The sequence below is a fragment of the Plectropomus leopardus genome, chromosome 11 (assembly GCF_008729295.1).
Source record: "Plectropomus leopardus isolate mb chromosome 11, YSFRI_Pleo_2.0, whole genome shotgun sequence".
NCBI classification, from domain to species: Eukaryota; Metazoa; Chordata; class Actinopteri; order Perciformes; family Serranidae; genus Plectropomus; species Plectropomus leopardus.
The window spans coordinates 13,949,568-13,977,293 of NC_056473.1; the positions used below are offsets into that span (position 1 = coordinate 13,949,568).

Here is a 27,726-nt window from a genome sequence, read left to right on the forward strand (position 1 = left end):
AAAATCCATAAAGCTGCACAGGAATTTGTTTTTTTTTTGGTAACAATGTGATTTATTAAAAATAAAAAGTAGGTGACATAACTTTATTTTTGTATATAATCACTGCTCTTGACTTTAATTAATTATATTTGTCTGTATTATATCATTACTTGATCATAATACAGGCCTATAGCCCATTAATAATCATTTTATACACTGTTAAGACTCACTGACTGCTGCTGTCAGTCAGTTTCACCACTGACTCTTTTGCACTTGACCTACATTAACTTCACATTAAGGACTATTTGTTATTTATGAGAGAGGAGTGAGTAGTGCTCTGGGAAGGATCAGGATAAAAACAATACAAAACAAAGTCAAAACCCAGCCACCTCTCCTCTGACAGTCCCTTTTTGCGCTAAAATCCACAGGTGGCGCGCTTCGCCTCGTGAACGTTTTATGTGTGTCAGCGAACATACACGTCACTGTCCAGTTGGCTAAGTGCGCATGCGCGGTAAGTTCATTCGAGGAAGTGGCAGGAGAGGCAACTCAAACGACGGAGAAGAGTTTGTTGTTTATTCCGCTTTCAGAGAGGACAAACCGGCCCGCAGCCTTTTCAACATGTCGGGATATGATAACAACCCGTTCGCAGAGCCTGACAGCGTCAACCCGTTCAATGTAAGTGCGTAGTTTTAGAGTTTTTAGTTGGTAAGGCAGAGTCGAGCTGGGTGCTGACATATCATTCGTTAAAAGGTAGCCAGCACGTCAGGAAACTTGTTGGGTGGATGTCGGGGAGGGAGCTACCTCTGCTCTCTGCAAAGCTATTTGTTAGATGAGGAATGATTGACAGTGTTTAAACCAATCAGCGACCTTCTTTACAGAAGAGGGCGGAGTATCCAGCGAGCAAAGTTGCAGGAAGTTAAATTGTAGCTAACAAGAAATGTATGTCAAGCATATTTTAGCCACATTTCGGCTATTACCATTCAATTGAAAATAGATTTGTATCATTCAGTGGATTTTATAATATGTTAGATATGATTTCCTAATGTGTTACCTACACAAAGACATCCCTTTTCAGGCTGTACCTCCATGGTGCTGCTGGTTTGCTCTTTGAAAATTATCTCTAATCCACAGGATGTAGCCCAGAGGTCTAGTCAGGCTATTAAAAACTCTGTAACTTCACTGTCTTTATGTCATAAGGATTCATTGAATCCAGATAACTTTGCTGTGAACACAGTGTTCAGTTAGTTTTGTAAGTGTTTAGAAGTAGGCAATCTATAACACCGTTTGCTTCAATGTCAATCCTTTGAAACCTGATCAAATGGGTTTCATTTCTTTCAAAAACACAAGAAAAAAAGAAATTAGCATCAAAAGAAAAAATGACCCAAAAATAGAAAGACATTACGAAAAAGTACAAGAAAATTAGGCTACCTAGAAAAAAGTATAAAATCTCAAAAGAGAGTTTAAGAAAAACAAAACAAGGAAATGACCGGGAAAAGGTGCTTAAAATTATAAGAATTTTGATAATATGATTTTAAATACGTAATTATTATAATTCTAAATATAGTTTTACTCCAGTTCTTTTCTTTCTTTTTTTCCTAGACACTTTCCCTTATCTTTTAAAAAATAATTTTCTGAAATCCATTAATTTCTTGCAAGTTGTGGAACATGTCTTACCAAGTGAGACATGTTACATGCAATTTGTTGTTGCTTACATTATATCTACATGGGCCTATGAATGGGCACTCCAGGCTACTACATGACATATGCTTTGAATATAGTTGTAATCTATTTTTGTCAGATCTCATCCCTTCATGGTAAATTCCCACATATTTCAACACAATTTGCGGTTTTCATAACTTATCTTTGTATTATTAACATCATTATTATTAAAAACCTTTTACTATATGTGATGTCATATGATTAACACTAATATCTATTTTATATTGCTTTGAAAGCATCAATAAATTATTAGCAGTTACAAATTATTAATAATTTTAGCTTCACCCAGTACTCATTTTTTGTATGTTTGTTTAACTTAACAGATCTTGTACGCATTATAATGTAACTCAGTGCAACCTCCATAAGCAAATAATTCCAGTTGCTGGTTGCTAGAAGCTAACAGCTAACCTAACAAACTGATTAACTGCTATGTCAATAAACCAGTGCTTCCCTAGAAAATTTGCAAGATAAAAAAGAGGTTAAGTGGCACAACTGCCTCTCCATCCCTGTGCTTTGGTAGGGGTTTTAGAAGCATGACATTATGGTCACAAGAACATTTCACAGAAAGTGCAAAAGGGTTTTCATGCAACATAAAAAGTATACTGAATTTTAACGCGCTATGGACTAGAGAGTCCATAACATGTGATTTAGCTCACTGAGCATCTTGCACACCCAGATTAAAGTGCCTTTGCAAAACTGTATAAAATAAGATCTAATCTAGGTTATAGCACCACATTGGGTCTGTATGCTATAATATTTCCTGTGTATATCAGTAAAACACACTTGCGGTTTAGGTCTTGTAGAAACAGGATTTTAGAAATATTTATTAATAATTGTTGCAGAGACACAATTTACATGGTGAAACAAGACATTCACAATTCAAGGGCAACCGTGCTCCACATACAGTATAATATTTTTGATGGTTAGTTAATGATATGACGCTACATATCAAATTAAGAATCTGAGAGAGCAGTCACGATTTCAGTGACATGACGTAATGCAGTTGTTTACAGAAGTTCAGAGTCACACTTTTCTATATCAGGTGCACAATGGCTGTGACGTCAGCAGAGACCACTGTTTGTTTGCTGGGTGTGGCTGAATAACTAACCCAGTAGCAGCAGGAATATGTTGTCTGTGCTGCAGTGCAAGAGTTCCCTATCAAGCGGTTGTATTCTACTAAGCCTGCGGTCTGAGGTGACATTTAAATGTTTAATATGTTGCCAACTGTTGAAAGAATCTCAGGAAAAGTAATTAAAAGCATGCACTTGTGACCTTGAAGTTAACTGTTGTGCCCCCCCCCCCCCCCCAGTTATCTACAGATTCCTATTATGACCTTGTGCTTCTTAAAATGTTGGCAATGCAAGGCTGTAATGCAACACAAAGAGTGACTGAAGTCCATTTAGTATCAATAGCTGCAGTTATGAAATAGGTACAGCAGCCACACCTAGACAATTCATATTTATCACAGCTAATCCTGTTTCCCAGCACAGAGGCTTTAAGGTCAGAATTTCACGCTGATTTCATCCCAAATTCACGTTTACACTCTTTTAGGTCATAATTAGTAACAATGTCACACCTGTGAAATATCGAAGCTTACTTTTGTATGTGTCTCCACACTCCTTTGCTGTTATTGTGAACATAGCGCTGTCATGTTTTGGCTTGTCCCCCAAATTCTTAGTCCTTATTTCAGAGTGGCTTTGTGGTTGTTGTCATCGACTTGGTTACAGATTTCCTCATTCATTGCCATCTATGCTGTGTCATCATAAGACACCAGCAGTCCTCCAGTTGTGACTCAGCAGAAACTTTTCCTGCTGCTTGTTTACTGTGGTCTATAGTAAAATATTTTGCATAATATGCTGGTTTGAATATTGCCACAGGCTTTGGTGTTCAACTTAGATTTTTTTTAAAGATATCAACTCAAACCTACCCTGACAAGATGATATTTTTGAATATCTCAAGTTGGCCACATTTGCTTCAAACTCAGGTGAAATGGCTCAGACATCCCTGTGTTTCCTGCTGGGAATGTTTACAGGTGTTTCCAGAGCTGATAAGTAATAGTGAGTAACGTCACACTTTGAATCACATGTCCAGTTAGGGACGTTTTGGGTTATCATGTGAGGTTCATGTTCTCTCCACATACCTTTAAAGGAGAAATTGACACAAATTCTGGAAATGGCTGACAGTTGTTAATGTGGTTCAGCTCCGTTTCAGTTTTTATGCATATCAATCTCTTAAACAATACCCACAATCTATTCTGCTGCTTTTCCTTTTAAAACAACTGCACAGATGTCAGACAGGAATAGATGTTATGTGGGTGAGTGCTGCAGCTAAGGATTATTTCTTATTATTGATTAATCAGCAGATAATTTTCTCCATAAATCAACCATTCATGAGATATCAGTAAATATTAAAAAATAATGGCTATAATTTCCCGTAGCCCTAGGTGATATAAACTACTTAATTTATATTACCAACGTCCTCAAACCTAAAGATTTTCAGTTTACTATCAGATGTGATAAAGAAAAATGGCAAATGTTTGGACATTTTTGCCTGAAAAATGTCTTAAACAATAAAATATTATCATCATTTTTTTTTCTTCTTTTTCATTGATTTTACAGAGCAAAGCAGAAAATCTTCATTGGAGAAGCTGCCTCCAGTGAATTTTTAGCGTTAAAATCAAACAAAAAAAACACAAACATAAATTATCGAGATTGTTCAAAATAATTGATCATCATTGCAACTCATTCAACATCAACATTTTTTAAATAACTTTATTTGACACACTGATTGGTTTTCATCCAATATCCTTTATAAACAGATGTGTGACCACGTTAATTAATTGAGGATTTTTTAAATTGTGTTAAAAAATAGTGAGGCTTGCAGTTTTTTCGCTCACCGGAGAAGCAGTCAAGGAATGTCTTTGAAAATTCAAGGAATTCATCAGATCTTTGAATCCGCCCGCTCCACTGAGTTAGAGTTGAATGTAACAAATTGACAACAAGTCTGATATCAGAAGCCTCACAGAATCTGCTTTGTTATATTCGAGTTGTTCAGGCCTGGCAGACAGGCCACTCATATCAGTTAGAAAGCTTTGAATGGATCTTCATGTCTTTGATCATTGAGCAAATGTTTATTCTGCCTAACGTCTGTTAAGAAATTATCCTTCCCCGGTAATGAGTCATCAGAACCTAAGGAGGCTGTTGCAGCAACAGCTGACTTCATTTTATGACTTGGTCAAAGCATGGTAGCAGATTTCCTGGTCTGGGCTGACTTTTCTTTTCAGGTTTTCCGTCAGTGTTCAGGAAATTAAAGTTTCTAAGGAAGAGTTCTCTCTAAGATAAGATAAACAGCAATTGATATTTGTGTGTTTGTCAGAGGGTCAAATATGAAGACTCAGGGTTGGAGTACATTTGAACAAACCAGCAGGCCTTATACACAGTTACGGCCACTTACTGTACATGCCAGGAAGAGCAGCTGAGCCTCGTTTCCACCCAGCAGTTTGGTTTAGTTCAGTGTGTTACACATTAGAACTGTTATTTATGCATTTCAGTTGTCAAATTAGAAAATGGTACCAATAGAAACGTTCCAGTCTGTACCGTTATGAGATACTTAACACACTGATCCGGTACGAAGAGGTGGAGCTCGAAACACTGCAGTCTGTTGACTGGTCAGTAGAGTATCACCATGCTTGCTCAAATAAGTTGGACTGTAACCACTGTTCCTACAGGGGCAAGTTTACATATATTACTTATTTTATTATTATGAACTGTAACTATAAAAAAATAAAGCATGTTTTGCTGCCTTTTCATCTTTACTGACAGTCAGCTACAGTAGACTGAGAGTAAAAATGTTATTCACAGTGCTGCTCAAAGGCTACTGCCGGCAACTACCCGATACTTTTAAGGTTGAGTGCTTTCTTGCATGTTACTCAGTGCATGAGTTGACATTGTAAATAAGTCATCACACCTTCAAAGTCAACATGATAACTCTAACCAATTCATTTGTTTTTATTAGCTCTGTTGCATGATGTCAGCATTGGTGTAATGATTGGATCTTCAAGCGATAACAGAAATGTATATAATTTCAAATGATTTATGTGAACTAAGAATTTTTTATTTCCTCACATGGAGAAAAAAAGTTGCGGCGCGTCTGTCCTGTGCGCTCAGGCAGCACTACACCCCTGCTCAGCCTGTTCTTTTTTCTGCTTAAAATGACGCACAAGATTAGATTAGATTGATTATTTATTGTCTTTATTATCTGTCTCGAGAACAGTAAGCCTGGTCAATAGATAATCAGCGAGGTGCAGACATTCCTCTGCATCGTTGGTGAAGAGGAAATACGGTGAGAGCTGGATGATGCAGTGAGGGGGCTTTCAACTGGTGACAACACCGCCCTCATAATGAGAGAACCATCTGCAGTGGAAGTAAAATCTATCTACAGTTTAGGCCCGTACAGGTTGTGTATGGTTCTAAGGGTACTAAACTGAAAGTGTTTGGTGGTAATGTGGCAGAGGGTAACAAAAATAGGTTTTGTATGAAGTGATTCAACTTTTTACAGTGAAGATGCAAATATAACTGCTCCAGAGTATACCAAACTGAACTGGACTGCTTGGTGCAAACGAGCCTTATCTGCTATCCCGTCACTAAGCCTTCAGCAAACCTTAATTCAAAAGAAAAACTGGCCTGTACATGGAAGGTCCCAAATTCAATCAACAATAAGCCCCAATATGCAGTTTATCCCAACTGTTTATTTTGTGCCTTTCAGCGATATAATCAATAGATCAAGCAATGAAGATGGATAGAATCGATTTTGTTGAAGTTGATCTGGTTTAAGCAGCGTTTTGGTGGTGATTAGCTGAGTGACTGAAGAGTGACACAGGTTTTGTTATGTTCCAGGACCCGTCAGTCACACAAGTGACCAGCTCCAACATAGAGCCAGTTGACCAGTACAACCCTTTCCCTGCCTCAGTAAGTCCTCTGAAACCGGTGTCCTTATTTTCTTGTTCTTCTTTTTTCAATATTCTTCTACTTTTTTTTTTTTTAATTTCGATTTTTTGTTTTCATCTTGGTCCTTATTTCTCTTCATCCTGCATTAATCTCCTCTTACTCATCTTTTCCTGCTTTTTGTCTTTTATTTTTTTCTCCTCTCATTTGATGTCGGTGGCCATCCCTTTGCTGTTTAGCCTGTATGTTTTGCTCTTTTTTTCCTCTTTTCTTTTTGTTCTTCCTATTCTCCTGCTTGCACTTTCTCTCTTTACCTTTATTTCCTCGTCCTCATCATTTCCTGGTTGTCTCTGTCTTATCTTGGTTATGTTGTCTTATCCTTGTAACTTTCCTCACAATCACTGCAGTTTGTTTGCTTATTATTGTTTTTCAGGAAAGCCTAGCTACTCACACCACTCCAGCCTCCACCTCGCCTTACCAGCCTGCTGTGTTACAGCCGTCTACAGAGCCAAGTCCGCAAGTGAGTCACCTACAGTATTACTGCACACTACACACTGTCTCTGCCAAACCCCCTACTTATCTGCTGCAGTTGAAAAATACTGCTCTGAAGTAGGACAGTACTTCCCCGAGTCCTGTTCCTGTTTTCTGTGTCATGTATACTGCAGGTCTGTTATTGTGCGCACAGTTGGTGCAGCTGTGTGCTTCAGTTTGCAGCAAAATCAAAGCAATACAAAAGAGCACTGAAAATGATTAACCTACAAGAACACATAGTAGACGTAGGGCCAAGTGTACAAGACAAGTGTTGGGCTTTAAAGGTCTAATTTTTGCTGTGGCCGTAACTACATCAGTCACACAGTGCCATGGTGGGCAAAAAGACTTTTTTACCATAGACTTGTGTAGCCAAAGAGATGTCTGTAAAACAGTGAATACATTTTTTTGAGTGTCCCAACTCTGGCAAAATGACTCGTTTGACTATCAGAATTTGGTCTGTGAGATGCTATAACATTTGGAAAGTCTAAAAGAGCCTCACAATTAACTCATTTTATGCTCATTCATGTTAGCGGACTGCTATTCCAGGACAGGCTGGTTGGTTAGCGCGAGCCTCTAGTGCTCTTGCTCTATGGGCCACTCATCATGGAAGCAGCGCCAAAAGTCGGGGTAATTGTGACGCGGCAGTTTGACTTATTTTGCCTCATGTGCCACTGAGCTACCACGTCAACTCCAGTGTCGTATCCACTTCTTATTTAGTAAATGTTTACATAGACATTACAACAGAAAGCCCAGTATTATCTGATATACAGTATATTATCAGTCAGACTGTAACTTTTGGCCAATACTTGGCTTATTTTAGCATGCAGCTCTGTTATCTACGATAAACGGATGTGACTAAGAGCTAACCATCCATTCTGCCTCCCAGTACTGTCTCCTCAGATAACAAGTGTTATTGAAAGATGTTGGGTAGCTAAACAAACATCCACTCATTTTTTACAATATTATAATGAGCATGCTTGTTTCAATGGTAATCTTATAAATATTCATGAGTAGCACTACAGATTACCTGTGCCCTTCGTTTTTCTGTCAAGTCAGACATCAGATATGATGTGCATGAATATGTACTTTGGTTATACAGAGGATATTGTGGCCTTTTAGAAATACAAGCTTGTATAAACCACTTGTGAAAACAGAATCAGAGTGAATGTTAAAGTCTACACTCACCTTTTGTAACAGTACACAGTGGCTGCTGGTGTATCTCTCCACAAATGTCAGCAAGATAAATGTGTGTACATTGAATGTGTTTGTCAAGTTAAGGGTTTTCTGACTCTTCTTCTTCTTCTTCTTCTTCTTCTTCTCCTGTTTCAGGCGACTGCTGCGGCAGCTCAGGCCAATCTGCTGAGGCAGCAGGAGGAGCTGGAGAGGAAAGCTGCCGAGCTGGACCGCAGAGAGAAGGAGCTACAGAGCAGAGGCTCGACAGGTCATTACAGACAAAACCCTTCCTCTTCTCTCTGCAGTGCTATCAGACGCAGAACAATTTACTGAGAAAACAATATGCAATGTGTGCATTATATATCAGAGAGAGAGAGTAAGATAAACACTTTGTTGTACACAGGCTGTGAAATATGCTCTGATATCCACATTTATAGTTTGAAAAGGGGTTCATGCACCAACCCAAATAACAGAATTTTCTTTATTTGATATTATGGCAGAGTATAAACTTCATATTAAAACCTACAAAACTATATGAGTAGCACCCATGGATGTTGACTCACGCTTCAGCTTGCTTTTATATTGACCCAGGTTTTTAACTATGTGTTGCTTGCTGCTCAACAAATACTTTTGACCTGCACGTAAAAACTCAGGAATGTGAACCCCCCTGTTGTGCTGAGTTAGTCATGTTAAATGCACATATTATTGATCAACATAGACTTACAAAATTGTGGTCATATTTCTTAGTTAAAGCTACTTATCAAATAAAAATATTAAGAATTTGCAGGTCATAGTAACTCAAATGTAGACATTTTATTTTAAATCCTATACTTAAGTCGGGCAGTCCAGTACCTCTCATGTAATTTCCGAGGAGGAAACGGTATGCAGATTCTCTCATCAGCTTAAGATACATTGGCTGTGCTGTATTATGTGTCAGTTCAGAGCTAACACTGTCTATATATACATATATATATGTACACATGCTGTTCTACTACTTTTCCTGCTGTGGTGAAAATTGTGTTTTTGGTTCTACATTTACATTTGGTGGCTCTACATTTTTAACAGGCTAGTCTCTGGTCTTGACAGGTAAAGAGAACAACTGGCCTCCACTTCCCAAGAGCTTTCCCATCAGACCATGTTTCTATCAGGACTTCTCTGAGGAAATACCCCCCGAGTCCCAGAGAGTCTGCAAGATGTTGTACTATCTCTGGATGTGTAAGTACATTAAAATGATAGTTGTGCATGGTATGCGTGCATCAGGGCTAAAAGGTAAGCAGCAATAGACTGTGTACATTACAGTTTAACAGTGAGCCATCATATGTTTCTAAAAACATTTGAGACGATAAAATAGGCAATTCATTAACAGAATCTTGGTTTATCTTTGATCAGCACTGCTTAGTTTTACCGTTTGAACTGCCTCAGTTTCTTACAATACAGGAAAGAGTATGGCACCCACTTCTTGTTCATTAATTTTTGCATTACAGCCTAACAGTGCACTAAAATATGTTTCTGAAGACATTATATGTGACACATAGGCCAGTGCGGTAATAGAATCTTGGTTTATAGTTAATCAGCACTGCCTACTTTGAAAGCTGGATTTGAGTTTGGCCTGCAGCTTTCTTTCTTCCTTTCTCTTTACATGATTACATGTCGTGTTTTTTTTATTTAGTGTTTACAGCAGCTGTAGGAGCACTATTTCTGCTACATGGAAAAGGTGATGATGACATTATTTTTTCAAATTATTATCATTGACTCCTGTTCTCTCTGTTGTTTTTTCAGTCAACTGTGTGACTCTTTTCCTCAACCTGCTGGCGTGTTTGGCTTACTTCACGACTAATGCAGCCGCTGGTATCGATTTTGGTCTCTCCATTCTCTGGCTCATCCTCTTCGCTCCTTGCTCCTTCCTCTGCTGGTACCGGCCCGTCTACAAGGCCTTCAAGTGAGTCCTCCTTCATAAATGACACTAGCCTTTTTTACAGAGATCGTCCTATAAGGTTGCTACAAAGTCCCTTCTTCATGCCACCTTTGCATTTTTACACTGAACTAAACCGCAGCAGAGTCATGCCACTTCAGTGGGAGATTTTAGGCAGCATGCTAGCATTGTAGAAGAAAAAGATGTGTGTAGGATGTGAAGTTTGACAAATATGCTTTGGCAGCACTTTCTAATCAATAATAATGGCATAAAAAGGCAACAGTCAGTTACTGTCTCTGTTGAAGTTGAAGTTTTAACTTAACGCATTTGTCAGAGTCGTCACTTTGATTTTTAAATTGTTGATGATGCTTTGAAAATATTTTAAGTGTTATATTTTGAGTGAAATATGTTATTTTTTGCATTTTCAGGACTGACAGCTCCTTCAGCTTCTTCTTCTTCTTCTTTGTGTTTTTCTGCCAAGTGGTGATCTTCATCATCCAGGCTGTAGGCATCCCCAGCTGGGGGAACAGGTGAGTGACACGCTGCACGTTTCTTGTTCACATTGTGAGTGTTTCTAAAACAAAGCTTCAGTGGTTTGTCCTCAGTCATCACTCAAGTCTCAGGAATGTGCTTATAGATATGATGATGATAGACACATTTTTGTAAAGTATGTGGTGCATTTCAAATAAAGTGTGAGCCCCAAGTTTAAGTTAAAATGTCCAATTCCAAAGCCCATTCATTTCATCCGAAGACTTCCCTGCCCAATTTGACATGCATAATCATAAAGAAATAGATTGTGATTAAAGGAGTTTGGAAATGAAAGTGTAAGTGTTTTATGACATTATGACCGTACGCATTTTTTTGCCAAACAACATAAAAGTATATCTAAATGAAAAACTAAAACAAAGTCAGAATGTAACATGAAAAACAACACTGAATTTATTTAAATTCAACTTACATTACATTTTGAATGAAATAATAGCAAAGCTGAAAAATTACCCATCGACTCCTTACTGATTCAGAGGAATGATCTGAGCAATTTGCCTTCTTTGCCTTTGGTATCAGAAGTAGTACCTTTCAGCTGGCCTATAAGCTGTGTTCTCTCTCATTTCTCTTTTTCTGCATTCTTTCATGTCTTCTGGCAGAGACTTTTCATCCTTCAGCCTCTAGTCTGCTGCCTCTCTGTCTGCCGGTAACTCTGTAAGTTTATGCTGCTCACTGTCTCTGCTACGTTCTTCTCGCTCTGTCTTTACTTGTGTTCTAGCTCAGAGCTCTACACTTACCATGACTTGCTATGCTAACATTAGCTAGTCGAGCTACTGAAGCTCTGCTGATGCATGGGACCTGAGTTGCAATCCAATCCCCTAAAAAATGTTAGCATTGTACATTTTTGCAAACCACAGATAATTTCCAATTTTACATTAACATTACATCTATTGGATATGTTCAATTTTTATATTTCATACTTTACTATGGTTAGGTAAAGATCGTATTTCGGCTTTAAAAAAGTTGATGGTGGCACAATTCCGGCTGGAAACACAGTGATGTCTTCCTATAAACACAAACGTTTTCGTTGCACTTTTCTCTGCTGGAAAAACAGCGACAATTACCTGAAATACAACCGGATTTGTCGTTTGTTGGCCTTGAACAGCATTAACAAAATAGATCTACAGTGAATCGTGTTGAACTTGACATCCACCATCCTCTCCACTCCCTGATGACAAAGTCAATTCATAAACTGTCTCTTTAGAAATGTTGATATATACGTGTGAAACACACCATGTAACATATTTGGCACATATTTATGACTGGCAGAAATGTACAATGCCAACATTTTTTTTCGAGCAACTGGGCTGTGAGTTGTAATGTTCAGTGAGAGATCAAAGTTTGATTATGTAACACTTGTCCTGATGTCTTTGCATTTGATTTTAAAAATCCTCTGTCTGGGGCGCCTGGTGGCTCAGTAGATATAGCGGGCGCACCATGCCTAGAGGCTGTGTCCTCACCGCAGCGGCTGCAAGTTCGATTCCAGCCTGGGCCCTTTGCTGCATGTCATCCCCTCTCTCTCTCTCTCCCTCTCTCCGCCTTTCACACTCATGCTGTCTGATCAATTAAAGGCAAAAACGCCCTAAAAATATCTTTTAAAAAAATCCTCTGTCTGACTTAACAAAGGCTTTAAATTAGGGTTTAATAATACTAGTATTAACACAACAATAATCAATATCTCTGTGGAGACTCTGGCAGAAAGAAAAAAGATAACAGGCAAAAGCCACAGGATGAAAACCAGTTGATTTTCTGCCCTTTTGTTTGTTTATCTGTGCCGCCCTCGTTTAAAAAAATCAAATTGTAGCATTTTAAAAAAGATGGTGTTGAAAAAGTATTAAAGCATCAATACTTTTTGCAACCTTACTTTTAAAAGATTTGTTCTTCCCAACATCTCCTGTTTTATTGCTCTGTGTTTTTCATGGCGTCCTTTACATTCTCTTGATCCTGCTTATTTAACTGTTTTGTGATTAACCAATAAATCTTTTGGGGTTAGAGCCTTTGCTCACCACTGTTCCCGTCTGTGGAATAAACTCCCTGTGCAACTTTAGGAAGAAGGCTCCACTGAGATTTTCAAATCTCGTCTTTTCCTCTATGATCTGGCCAGTTGTAGTTTCAAAGGCAGGGTAAACACTGATTTCTGCTTTTGAAAACAAGTTCCTTCAGTTTTATATTGTTGCTGTAGTACAGGACCTTTAAATTTCCTAACCCCAATATGTTATTCTTACGTGCAAGTTTGTGATTCTGCCTGTATACAAGCCTGTGTGGTGTTTAACATTTGAAGGCTCATATCTGTGAGTCAGATCTTAATTTGATCCCATAAAGTGTGCAGAGACTCTTCTCTTCTCTTGTGATGTGCATTTTAAACACACCATTTGATTTTAAAATGGCACTTTCCAAAATGACCCACGTCCAAGTGGCTCTTCATTTGCCCCTCTTTCATTTTATAACAATACTTCTCATCTCTTCGTGGCTTTGTGTCATATCAAAACAGACAGACAGTCGAGGGGGCTCTTACTTGTTTCGTAGCTCTTGCTTTGCAGATGAGATGCATATCACAAAGCAGCACAACAAAGACACTTTTAGGAAAATGTGCCCACAGTTTGAAATGTGTTTTTTTGATTTTGTAAAGCATGCACTTATGTTATCATAATAACACTGTCATTACGTTGATTTTTTTAAGAGGAGTCTCTGCAGGTGAAAAGGGAAACACTTTAAAATGATAGGTATCACTGAGAAACTTCTTCAGTTAATAACTTAAAATAAGACAATTATTTTTATATTACAAGTTTTCTGAAAGTGTATTTTTAAATATGCAAATTATTTGTCAAAAATGTGCTAATTTGCATATATTTTCCACATCAAAAGTTGGAACATTGAATAAAGCCAGGTATAAAGGACCTGGAATCAGAGAATTTTTACTTTTCTTTTACTTTCTCTTAAATCACTCAGAAAGATTAGTTGATTATCAAATTAGTTGGCACGTAATGAAATAGTTGACAACTAATCGATTAATTGTTGCAGTTTTCCTTACATTTTTCTGAAAATTTACGTTTAAATATGCAAATGATACATTATGTTGTCAGATATGTGCATTTTGTATTTATTTCAAGAACAGAAATCTGTACTAAAAAACACTTAACTGTGTATTTTGGACGTTTCCTTTTCACTTGTCTGAAAGAAGACATATTATGGAAGCAAAATAGCCCAAAATCTCTAAATTGACGAGTATTTGAAAAATTATTTTAAATGTACCCCTGTATAGTCTCCACTTAAAAAAGTCCCAATTTTTATGTTTGACAAGCTTTTGTTTTGCTGCATGTTCCTGTATCTTCTCGTCTTTCGTTTCACGCTGCTTCTCCTGCACAGTCTTTCTATTTTCTACATACCTGCATACATGTTTCATACTGCTAAAGATGATTTCAGTGTAATTAATGTTCAGGAGATCATCCAGAAACTAACAATGTTTGTTGACTCCAGTGGTTGGATCGCTGCCTTCACCATCATCGCTACAAACAAGGCAGTGGGAGCCATCATGATCATAGTGGCCATCCTGTTTACCATCTGTGCCGTGCTGTCAGTCATCCTGCTCAAGCTGGTGAGTCACTTTGTTCACTTTTTTTCATATGTTTCATTTAATATGTGGGGTAGCAGAAATGTCCTGTAATTAAGACGTCCTTTTACTTTCAAGTTGAATTTAGTTTTGTTGCTGTTTGCATTCAAATCGCAGAAGGATTTCAGCAAAGGGAATCTTACCAAAAGAAATGAATTATTACACGTCTACTGTTTTTTGTTAATAGAGTATCTTTTTTTTTGGTTATAATGATTTAATAATTGCTAATACTTGTTTTTACAGTATTTCTGTTTTTTGGGGTTGTGTCCGTCCCATTACTGTGAATACAGTATCTCAAGAACGCCCTAAGGAAATTTCAGATTTGGCTCAAACGTCCACTTGGACCCAATGATGAACTGATTCGATTTTTGTGATAAATGGTTTAGGCTGCTGTGACCTTGCATCCTTCTCATTCTTGTGAATGTGATATTTCAAGAAGGCCTTTAGGGTACTTTCACAAATTGAGCACAAACGTCCGACTGGATGTTTAACTCAGGTTAGCTTTGTTTAACTCAGGTTAGTTTTTAACTGTTAGTATTAATACAAATTTAATCCAAATAACAGCAGGTGATCATATATGTCCGTCTCCACTGTGACTCAGGGCAGCCATTTACACACGATCTCTTTCTCTTCAGGTCCACGGCATGTACCGCCGGACCGGGGCCAGTTTCCAGAAGGCTCAGCAGGAATTCTCGCAGGGCGTCTTTACCAGTAAAACCTTCCAGACAGCTGCTGCTAGTGCAGCTTCCTCCGCTGCACAGGGAACCTTCCAGGGAAACTAAGTAATGGTAAAGGGAGCTCAGCTGAGCTCTATTTGACAGGTCAAGGTCTATATCTTATCAGGACCAGGGGATTAACTAAAACAAAGCTGAATGAATCAGGAAGTTGAAGTTCACTGAGAACTTCCTGGAGGTTATTGTGACTCAGAGGCTGCAAATTATGATCAAACCTTATAATGTATAGACCTTGAACCAGGTGAGGCTACATTACTAGCCTCTGTCCTTTCACCCCCACTATCAATGCACACAATGCCCCATGTAAACGTTGCTTCTGCAGAGTGACTGGATCCTCTCTGTTTGTAAAAAAAAAAAAAAAAAAAAAAAGCAGTCGAGGGGAAAGTCACACATCGAGTGCATTCTGGGGTGGAAAGCATGTATGAAGTTGACTGATGGTTATTTCAGTTTGTCCTGGCTTTGTAAATTTTGTGTGCACTTTTAGGCAACGCTCCTAAGTGTAATATTTGACTGTGTGTGTGCGTGTGTGTGTGTGTGTGCGTGCCTGTGCATGGGTGTGTGTGCGTGTGCTAGCATGCTAATCTCATGTCTTCATGTGGGTTATGTACGCTTTTGTTTCTCCACACTGACGGTGGACCCTGATCCTGTAATATTAATAAGATGAAGTCTTTCTGCATTTCTTTTTGTCTCAAAGGCATTTCTCTTCGCTATTGGACCTATTTTGGCGAACTGTCACTTTTGCATGCTGCAATAGTTCAGTCTAATAAGGAAGAGGAGTAAATCATGCAATTATTTAATAAGGAAAAATACCCTTTCCCCTCTCTTTCAGGTTGTAGCAGTATGCTTTTAAAATGTGTGCCTTTGACTTTTGTCAAGAACAAAACTTTTGCCAAGACCTTTCTGAAAACTCGTTTGGTGTCATTAAATTGATGGAAATACTGTATATTTAGGTATTTGATATCACATGAAATGGTTTCTACATAAAGATCACATTCACAAATCAGAGTGTTTCAGTTTCAATTTCATGCTTGTAAATTTAATTTTTACTATAATTTAGAATACAGAGAGGAAATAATATGATTTCACTTTAGGCCAAATTACTTACTAAACCATTAGATTTTTGTTTCTTACCATATACAGTGTTTATGAAGCAGCTTCAACTTCTTTAACCACTGCCTTTCAAGAGTTGCTTCAAAGGAAACCAAAGCAAAACTGACAAAAAATGGAACACTTTGTTAATAAAATGTAATAAAAGTAGAAATTCACACAGTTTGCTTCAATGGGCTGAGCCTGTTCAATTGATTCCACTAATAACAAAACTGAAGATTAACTATGTAAGCAAATAAGATACATAAATATTTAAATTTTAACAACCACTGACACCTAATAAAATGAATAAAATATAAATATCACTTAATATATTGCATTGAAGTATTTTACTTTGAAAACCATTTATCCAAATTTATTTGTTATGAATTCAGATTAAAAAAAAAATCAGATTGATAAATTGATAAAAAAATAAATTAAACTGAGCCCGGATGTTGCTATGTGGAGTTTGTTTTCACTCATTTTTTAGATTTAAATTTGAATTTTAAAATTGAGCTTGGATTTTTAGGACTAAATTTAACCAATCAAATTTGAGCAACCTGAGTTTTTTTTTTTACTTCTGAAACTTTGAATTTGTGAACATTGAAGAAAAAAAATAAAATACAGCTTTTTTAATAGCAAATCAAGACATTTGATATTTCAATTTCAAAGAGGTGAATTCTGAGCAAATGAATATGATTTTTTTTTAAGTAAAATATTTCAATGTTATGCATACCTTTGTGTTTAATTTTCAATATTGAGTGTTCACTTGCTGTTAAAATTCTAATAATTATGCTTCTTATTTGCTTCTATAATTAACATGTGTACTCAGCTCTAATGAGGTTTGATAGCAATAGCAGGATCTGAATTCCTGATATCCCCCACTGATTACTTCTCGAAAGCATTTCAGATTTTAAAAGTCTTCCTTGTACCTCTCTAAGACGACCACCAAGCTCTAAACTACTTGTGTACCGATGTGTATTTTCTGTGTGGTTTCTCATATTGGAAAACATGCATGTGTGTGTTTATTTGATGTACTGTTTTAAAATATAAGCTTGGATGTAACATACAGAAGCAGTCCTGAAAAACAACTGCAAACTCTGATAATTTGTGTGACGTTCTTGCGACATGATCTAATTTAAGGTTTCGATCTTACAGAGTATAAAAGACGTACTATTTCACACACTGCGGTGTGTTTTGAGAGACCAGATTTCAGTGCCTTTTGTATTTCAATATTGAAGATAGCATCTAATAAAATGCTTTGCTTTTCATTTAAAGCTGTAACTCTTTTTTCTTATAGAATCGTATTGCAGTCCTTATACAGATTTGCTTTTATAAATCATTTCTATCATGAAAAACTATGTCTAACATTTTGCAGAATTCTCTGAACTTGCAGGAGTATAGAGGTTCTGAGGAAACCTTGTTTGACATTTTTTCAGTGTGATATGTTTTTAAAGAGGTAGTTTATTGATCGGCATTTAATAAGTATGTCACCATTATTCTGAACTTATATAATTAGAGTAAATTAGAGTTACTTGAATGTGATGTTATTGCATTATGTAATGAAAATGGCCAACGTCTTGCTTTGATTTTCACAAGAGGGGCTATTTAGTCACTGCAACCTGCAACTTTTAAAGTTTCAAAGTTCAATTTTTTTTCAATAATGTACCCCCTTTGAAATATATTTTCAGCCAAGTACTCCCTGACCAATGCAAAATAATGTTGCCAAAAAAAGCCCATATAAAGAGGTCCAATGAAATTAGATAAATCTCATTTTGTTTGTTACTTTTTTCATTTTCTTTATCACTTCTTCATATTTCAGCAGTAGTGCTGCGATGTTTCAACCACAATTCCTTTTTTAAAAATTTCCATCTCACATTTGATATTGGCACGGTCGTCAGGCTCACAGTGAACCAAAGTAAACGTGAGTGATTGCGTTTGTTGCAACACTTGACAGTTTAAGGCAGTTAACTACTGCTTTGAAAATAGGACTTAAATATAAAATGTGGTTTATCAAACAATTACTTTTTTTATTGAAATTATAGTATAATTATTTTAGGAATTATGCACAACCCACAGTACTTGAGCTACCTGCAAAAAATAAAAGTTAGAGATTTGTTTAACGTTTTTCTTGCCTGTAGGTGGCACTGGGTTGACTGAAAATGCAGTTACATAGATGATTCTGTCTGCTGTCTGAGGATTTTACACCAATCACCCTAGTTAGTGTTAGATTCTCAGATTTTTTGCTGATGGGCTACGTACTCACTAAGGTTTTACTGCAGTATATCCATATACTTAACCACATCATTTAAGTTCAGTTACAAGAGCTAAACAAACTGTAGACATCTCAATAGCCCAGGGCCATTTTCTCATCTTTCATAGAGAGTCTCACACTATTCTGTCAGTTTCTTCCTCCTCTCTATTTTTAGTACGGAGGACACCGGACACAAAGCAAAGAGGAGGAAAGGCTGACCTCTGTGACCACTCTGTGTCTGCGCTGACCCAGACAGTCCGTGGGGAATCTGCACTGAAACCTAAACTGCTGCCTCTTCCATCAGTCTGTATGTCACTCAGTGTGTCTGCCTGCCTCTGTGTGTTTCTCCAGGCTCTGTGTGTCACTTAGTATGTAGCTCAGAATAACACTTTCATCAAACACAGCCCTCAACAAACTGGGTCAGACAGGTCGGCTACCTGAGCAGACGGCTGCTTTTAGAAATACAAATATACAGTTTTGCTCCTGTCTGCAACCTTAGTTTAACATTAGTCACATATCGAAGAGACTGTAGCCAATGATGGGCTGAGATTAAAATTAAAAAAAAAATCAGTAAAGATTTCCCATTAGTCGTGTACACTGCTCAAGGTGAACAAGACAGAAATAAAATCCATATTTTGCTGAGTGCAAATAACAGGAGACAGAGAAAGGTCACATCACAATGGTTTATCTTCAGCATACTAATTACTGAATGATATCATTTCCAGCACCCAGGTTTCTCTAACAGTTAAACATATTGTCGGTTTGTTTGACCAAGTTAAAGGAACAGTTCACCCCCAAATCAAAAATACATATTTGTCCTCTTACTTGTAGTGCTATTTATCAGTCTAGGGTATTTTAATGGGAGTTACCAAGTGTTGGAGATATCAGCTGTAGAGATGTCTGCCTTTTCTCCAATATAATGAAACTAGATAGCACTCGGCTTATGGTGCTCAAAGTGCCACAAGATTACATTTGAAAAACTCAATAGCAATGTCACTTTCCTGAAATCCTGACCAAGTAACTGAAGATAATCCAAAGATCTTACTGTGAACAGTTTTATGAAGGAACTATGCTCTTTCTACTGAACTACATCTGCCAAATGTATCATGTACAGAAGGAAGAGTGCATCTACTCATGCACAAGAAGCTTTTGTGTTAAATACACTGACACTTTGCAGGTGAAGCCCAGGGGGCACCTCTGACACTATGGGTCCCTTGACATACCCCTCGTCGGCCCATTCAGTGATCCATCTATGTTAGCAACTGTCATTTTCATACTTTAATTTACATGGTTTCATTTAAAATCACATTTTTGTTTATATACCTTTTCAAGTTTTAATTTGCAGAACATAAACAATATTTTTTTTAAAAAAAGAGCTAAGGAACTAGTTTACTGACCTAGAGGGTATTTTATGTTTTAATATGTTTTAGCATCAGTTGTCCGGTAGATAGTGAGCTAGAGGCCAATTTATAGTAACCATTCCTTGATACAGTAATCTAGACCAGTAGTGGTCTCCTACCTTTTTCTTTAAGTTATCCCGTTTCTGTCATTGACTAAACTGCCAACCCTGATGAAGTGAAATATTTTATGGATAACTCATATTATATTCCCTGCATATAAATTGCAGTTCTTAATGTTAAGGTGACTCCTGGTTAAATAAAGGTTAATTAATGAAATTCTGAGATATAGTAGGCCTACTGAGTTTTTTAAATAATGATTATTATTCTTACTCCCTTTAAAATCATGAAGACTTCGCTACCGCCTGGTGAAGCTCTGGCAACCCTTCAGGGGGTTGGTATACCATGGGAAAAATAGCAATGAGCTTGGGGTGAAAATCCAGAAAACTGTATTTAAAATTATTATTATTATATATTAAAAAATATGTTAAAGAATCATTAATATTTAAGCACTTTTTTCAAGTTGATTACTTGCTTTTCCCCTGCCCCCTTGGGTAACTTTCTAGAAAATGTTGACACTTAAAAAAAAAAAAAAAAAAAAGATTTTCAAACTGATTCCTTGCCAATATTTAGGTAATTTCTCCATAAGTTGCTCTTTGCTTTCTTCATATTTTTTTTTCTTTTGAAAGAAATCAAGCCAATTAGAATTAAAGGATAAGATTGAGCCTTATTATTATTTTAAATTGTGCTATAGTTTGTCTAATGCCTGCTCTGAGCCTCTACTGCAAGACAGTGTTTTAGTCCTTGATTATTAAACACTTGCTTTGTGTATTTTATTTTTATTTCCCAACAACAAAAACAACAACAAAGAGAACTGAGACTGTACATTTTAGTGGGTCTGACGCTTTTCATAGCCATAAACAATTTGTTACCACTAGAGGGAAGCATGTCTGTGGTTTCGCTCACTGTGAGTTGAAATGCTGACTCACTGTCAGAGAGACCTGCAGCAAAAAAAAGGTATTTTCACACTGCTACTGAATGTTACTCACTGTTTTCTTGTTTGTTTGTTTGATTTGTTTTTGTCACTTTTTTCATAGTGTCTCTTACAAACACAGCTGATTGGAGGCAGTAGTGACTATACAAACTGATCAAGTCATGTTGACCCTGTTGCAAGATAACCATTTAACTTTGGCTTAATTTGAACTCGGGGAGATAAATTGTGTTTTCTGTATGAGACTTATTATCTTATATGTTATATAACGGTACATGGAAATAAAGCGTAAAAAAGAATATAAAAGGAGAGTATTTACCATCTGCATTACTGCAAACTGTAACTGGGACAGATCTGAAAGTGTGTTTTCCCATTTGCAGATATCTCCTGACGACTGTAAAATCAATGATAATTACAGCAAAAGGAGGGTTAAGGCTTACTTGTGAAGCCCAACAGAAGTTGGTGTGGACCTCCTTATTATCCTCTCAGTGTGATGCTGACAGTTAATGCTGAGACGCCCTCTGCTACACACTGAAATGAGCCAAGCTCAAGGTTAACCAGGAGAGAAGCTGAATAAGGAACATTTCTCTGAGAAGAAAGAGGCTATTTTAAGGCCGGTCTGCATTCTCCCTCCATCTTTATCAGTGTGTCCTGATGTGTGTGTGTCCTGATGTGCGTGTGTGTGTGTGTGCATAAAACTCATCTGAGCTCTGGAGAAATTGTGCTTTAATTTTCTGCAGATTATTTTAATAAGTCCTCCACATTCAATGCACAGGACTGACTACATTCATACATCATCTGAATCCAAAGTGGAGATTAAGAGGGAACAGCAGTGTGTGATTGACGTTTGGAGAGGTCTAATGCTGTTTTACTTATAAATCCCGCTAGCCTATATGTGCAGTCTTCACTGTCAAAGTTTACTGTGACACTCAAGCTGTTTTATTCAGGTTTTGTGAGTTACAACTACATTAGTATGACAGTAAAATGCTGAAGCCTCTGGGTTTGTCTTTGTTTTTACTGGTTTAATGCATGTACAAGAAGTGGCAAGTGCACAGGCTATTGTGAAAGAATATATATCTTTGACCAAATTTAAGCTGCAACAAAAATAACAGAGTGACAGTTACTTGGCCACTATCAGCAAAATTGTATGTAACTGTGCAGTATAATACAGTATTTTGTCAAAAATGAGCTTTGTGCAGTATTCATGTTTTTCATGCATAAACATAATAGAGTAGGAGCTACTTGCTAGATGCCAGAAAGCATGTGAATGCATTGCAATTCCTCCCACTGGTGTGACAAAACAGGGCGAAAAAATGACTATGTAACTGCACTGTACACCTAGGTAAAACTAATAGTGTAGTAGGCCTACAGGCCTGCAAAACAAAAACAAAAACCAAACAATCAAAAATTCTAAGGGACTCTTCATTAAGCTTTTTTTTTAACTCCAGGATTTTGTCCTCAACATTTAACTTTCAACAGTTAAAGGATACGTTTTTAAAATATAACAACTAGGTATTCATGGTCAAAGGGGAGATCATGCATTTTCTCCAAGTCACTCAGGAAGGCTCAAAGAAAAATATTTGTAGCTTCAGGGAGGGTAAAAAAAAAAAAAAAGTTGGCACATGACAGCCACGCCTCTCCTCTAATAGGCAAAATAAAGAACAGTCCTTTACTTCATAAAGGTTATCATGTTTAATAGACTGTATGATCTTAAGGAGGGTGTAGTTTGTGGTACTGTTGAACCGTGTTCCTATTATTCAGCCTTCCCCTCTTATGATGATTGATATTTGGGGTGGACACAAAAATTAAAAACCCAGGTCAACACAATTCAGCAGCACCACATGCTACATCCTCCGAAATAATAACAAACTCAAATAAACGGTTTAAACAAAAAAACTTGGATTTATTTGACAGCTATTGCGTTAGACGTTTTTACTCCCCCTGCAAATTTGTGGGTGTTCCCTTACGGGAGTGTTGTATTGTGGGTCGTTTGTAGCTTCACGTGTGTCGCTAAACGGTAAACGGTGTATGGAGGAGTGAACCACTGCCGTGTTTGTTTGGTGCAGTGGTTTAACCAACAAGTTTAATCTCTTGCTGGCCCGTGTTGACAGCTACATGTTTCCCATGTTTCCGGGCTTGTTTTGACAGTTGAAATAAATCCCATAAAGTAACGTTAGCCGTCAGCTGTCAAGCAGAAAGAAATGGTGTCACTAAACAAAGCGTGGGAAGATGGAGATACAAAACAAAGACATTTAAGCTGTCAAAGAAACATTTCCCACTCAAGAGCTGCACAAAGAGAGTATCTGACTGAGTAACATAATGGGTAACTTAAGTCAAAACATACCTGGGCAAACCACACAAAGGTAAGCTACAGTCTTTATGGGAGTGTAGTAAAACAGTATGTCAGACTTTTACACGAGAAAATGCTTTGTGGCTGATAAAACAAACAAACAAACAAACATTATGACACTGTCAAACGTTTTTATGGTTAAACTTAGAAACGGCAGGAAAACACCTGCGAGTATAAACAGTATAAACATATCATGCTAACGTTAGCTTTGTTGTCAACACCAGCTCACGTTAGGCCGTGATTCAGTCACGTGCCTTAAAAGAGTCATGGTTTGGATATGTCAAACCTTTATTTTTAACTCGTTTTTAGGAGCAGGTTACACCTTTGATAGTGTTTTCTTTATCCTGTAATGTGTACTTTTTTCAGCCGTGCTAAATTGTTCTTTTCTAGCGACATTAATTTTTCTATCCAATGTTCTCACATTTTCCCAAGCAGCTGTGATCTGGCATATGAACTTGTATTTAAACATGGTTTTGACTATGGGCAACTTTTTTTTTTCACTCCAAGCAGACAGTAGATGTATGTGAGATCTAGAAAATAACTGAAGATGAACCTCCCCCTCCCGATTAACGGGGCTACTTCAATATCCCCACTAATCGTATTAATATTAACTGAATCCACTGATTCATTTAAGCCTAAAGCCTATTCTAATTAGGCCTATATCAGGTGTTAAATAAACAACAGATCATAAGGTCTTTCTTATTATTATTTTTCGTTGTTATTGTTATTGTTTTGTTTTATTCTTGTTTATTATTTTGTCATGTTTACTGTATATTTAGATACCCTAATAAGAGACTGTTCTTTATTTTTCAGAGGAGGGGATTGTGATTTCGTTTTTTTTATTTTATTTTTTATTTACCCTACAAATATTTTTCCTTGAGCCCCCCTGAGTAACTTGGGGAAAATGCATGACCCTCCTCCACCATAAATTAGTTGACCCATTTTAAACACTCATCCTTAGATGTTTGAAAGTTAAGAGTTGAACATGAAATACCGTACTTAAAAAACAGCCTGGGCTCACTTTGATTGTGCATGCTGGTTAGTTAGTGCAGACGGTTTATATTTGGCCAAATTTTAAATTAAATTACATATGTAGAACAAAGTGATTGTGATGAAATATCACTGTTTTAATCTCAGATTTGTTTACATTTTCTGTCCGACGAAAGCATTCCTACTGCATGATGTGTGCAAGGAACGGTTAAAGTTTGAAAATCTGATGAAAAAGTCTGCTTTTACAGTTTATGACTATAATAAATCTAGCCTTTTGAAGATGTATGGCCCTCCCCTAAGCCAAGATAAAAAAGGCCCTCTGCAGTGCTTAAAAATGTATTTGGCATGTCTCAAACTTTTTGCACCACCCCCTCCCCTCTCATTCATTACAAACAGTCCCTTAGCTCATCTTTAAATGTCTTATTAGTTGGTGAGTGTGTCGGTTATTTTTGACTTCTATTGTAGCTCTATTGAAATACATTTAACTATGTTAATTGTCATATAGCCTCTTATGTTGGGCTATTTTCAAGCGTTTGTAATCTTCAATCAGTGACTTTTAAATTAGGCTTACTTCTTAAAACCAACAGGCCCTGCTTGTTTTTGTGTGTTTTCTTATTTTTAGGCTATATATTGACATTTTGCTTCCTGCCAATTTAATTTTGTCATAAGTCGGATCCTAGTTTTGTATATAGTTTTGTACATTGTAAACTCTGCTTTTAAATGTGCTAGATAATAATAATAATAATATAATAATAATAATATAATAATAATAATAATAATACTAATCTGAAGCTCAATTGTGACAATTTGACAGACTTTCACTAAAGAACTCTTATTATGAAAGCTCCACCGGAAATAAATAGTTTTTAATAATTTGGGTGGTTTGACACGTTGTCCCCTGTCTTCACCTCCCTCTCCTCCCTCACCTCTCAGCATCCTCCTCCTCACCCCCCGCCCCCTCCCACGCCACCATACTCTTCCCCTCGCGCACACCGGTAGTTGTCATCATGGCGATGGAGTCAGCCATGGCGTCGGCTCCAGGGGTTGTTGCCATGGAGATCCCGGTGCGAGGTGCGCTCCCGGTGGTTGAGGAGGACGAGGGCTACAGCGCGCCGACGCCGGGGTCCGAGGACACGCTACGGTATCGCCGAGGAGGAGGGAGACGGCGGCGCGGGGTGCCGTTCAACCGGGGCAGCTACTACATGCTGATAGTGATCGGGGAGATCGGCACGGAGCACCAGCTGGACGCCGCCAAAGCGCAGATAGAGCGGGGTAAGTGATGGACCGAACACCGGTCTGTATCCGTGGTGGTTATCTGTTTGGCAGCTGTGATTGCAGCTCCGGGATGGAAAGGCATTCAGAGCATCAATAGGAGAGAAATGTTTTGACGCAATGGACAGGATAGTATCCTTAGGTAGAGGCAGTTGCTGCAGCATTGCACCATGGGACACCACGCATTTTCTCTTGCTCACGGTGAACTCTATGACTGTGAAATTGCAGACTCAAGTTAAGGATGCAGCAGAGGTCTTAGAGGTTTTTTTTTTACTTCAACAGAGCAGTTTTTTGGCAAGTAATCTGTGTCTCAGTTTTAGCCAAATACTACACTCTGTTTTTGTATGAATATACAAAATACAAATCAAAGACATTACTGATCAATCAACATTTCTAGATAGTTTAGTCAAATGATAGTTGATGATGGTTGATAGTTCAGTCAAGTGTTCTTTAGCCTACTTACCAAGAGGAGGGGGGTGGCAGCATTTTTATTTGACCCTCCCTAAAGCTACAAATACTTTTCCTTGAGCCCCCCTGAGTAACTTGGGGAAAATGCATGACCCTCCCTGCACCAACAATTAGTTGTTAGATTTTGATAACTTACTCTTATATGTTTGAAACTTAAAAGTTGAAGACAAAATTCTTGTTTTTATTCACTCTTGTTATGCTGGTTAGGGACTGTTAATTATTTACGAGAAAGGAAGGAGTGGTGCAAAAAGGGGGAGGCATGTCAGATATTTTTTAGCATTAAAAAGGGTCTTTTGTTTTTCATTTTGGCTAAGGGGAAGGTGATACAACTTTCAATGACAGTATTTTCAATTTATTTTACAGGCAGTTTTTTTTTTAAAGAAAACAAACCCTCGAGGGCATTTTTTCTCTTTAAAAAAAGAAGCCAAAATGACACTATTTATCATAGCCAAAAGCTGTAAAAATAGTAGTAAGTTCAAATTTCTGGTGGTCATGTGCATCTATCGCACATCATGCGCGATGCTTGTCAGAAAAAACCCCAAATGAGACTAAAATTGTGATTTCATCAAAATAACTTTATTTTATGTCTCATTTAGACTATTGCAAAAAATAAACCATTTGCACTAACTGACCAGCATGCACGACAACAACAACAACAAACCAAAGCTTTTTTCTACTCCAGGATTTCATTTTCAGCTTTTCAAACATCAAAGGGTCAACTATGAAAATCTAACAAATATTTTGTGGTAAAAGGAAGGGTTGTGCATATTCAACCAGTCACTCGGGGAGGCTAAAGGAAAAATACTTGTAGCTTTGGGGAGGGTAAAAACAAACAAACAAACAAACAAACAAGTCACACCCCAGCCAATCCCTAAGTGAAAAACTAGGGCTGTTCCCAACTCAGAATTTTGCCAGTCGAGTTGGCTTTGGCTGTTCAATACGCATGTTTGGCGATTTGTTTCATTCGAAGTATTAAATTTTGAATAGGTTTCAGCAGGACATTCAATGTGACAGTGGCATTTGTGTGATATAGTAAACAAGCTAACAGTGCTAACAATGGATCGCAAATGTGCAACAACTATTTTTGCCAACACTAGATTTCGAACAAAAGCCAGAGACTGGAGGGTATTAACTTGTTGTGAGCTGTAATCTCACCACAGAAAAGCTGTCTCTCTCCCCCTCTGTCTCGAGAACAAAACATCCCCAGAAGTACACTATACAGCCTACTGACCAGTAAAAAAACAACCAAAAAACCCCATCAGCTTGACTTGAAGCAATGTTAGTCGACTGGGAGGTCTCCCAGTGATGACTAGAATCTCCAACCTATAAGCAGCAGCCTTATAGAAAACAGTCCCATAGATAGTCTAAATGGTTTATTTTGGGGAAAATTTTGAGTGATACATAGAATAACGTGATTTTGCTGAAATATCTGCATTGTTAACTCAGATTTGGTTTTGTTTTTTTCTTACAGAAGCCCTCCATTAGACACGATGAGTTAAAGGAGTGTCAGAAATGTGGAAATGGAACACTGATTTCTGCTTTTACAGTTTCTGGCAGTTGCTGGCTGTGATAAATGGTGTTATTTTGGTGATTTTTAAAGAAAACATGCCTTGCTAACCTGCCAAGGAGATTTAAGGTTCAGAGGATATTAGAAATAAATACAAAATATGGACATTTAAAGTCATAAGTCTCTTCCCAGTGCTTACACAAATACTTGACATGCCTCCCCCTCTTTGCACCGGCCCTCCCCTTCTAAAAATGACAAACAGTC

At 37.5% G+C, this 27,726-nt stretch overlaps 2 protein-coding genes across 2 annotated transcripts in view; both read left to right on the forward strand.

Annotated features, from left to right (window-relative positions):
- Positions 1-495: 495 nt before the first annotated feature.
- scamp2 (secretory carrier membrane protein 2) lies at positions 496-17,510 on the forward strand. The gene is made up of 9 exons (XM_042496166.1): positions 496-654; positions 6,594-6,665; positions 7,075-7,161; positions 8,502-8,613; positions 9,432-9,560; positions 10,125-10,284; positions 10,686-10,787; positions 14,281-14,398; positions 15,049-17,510. The coding sequence occupies exons 1-9, from the start codon at positions 598-600 to the stop codon at positions 15,193-15,195; spliced, it is 984 nt and encodes a 327-aa protein (XP_042352100.1). The 5' UTR covers positions 496-597; the 3' UTR covers positions 15,196-17,510.
- Positions 17,511-23,010: 5,500 nt separating this feature from the next.
- The window catches only part of LOC121950444 (microtubule-associated protein 1B-like), a 99,916-nt gene continuing 95,200 nt past the window's right edge, over positions 23,011-27,726 (forward strand). Inside the window, exons 1-2 of the mRNA XM_042496442.1 lie at positions 23,011-23,238; positions 25,149-25,487. Of these exons, the coding sequence (XP_042352376.1) occupies positions 25,223-25,487 (265 nt within the window). The 5' untranslated portion in view covers positions 23,011-23,238; positions 25,149-25,222. The remainder of the gene's footprint in view (positions 23,239-25,148; positions 25,488-27,726) is intronic.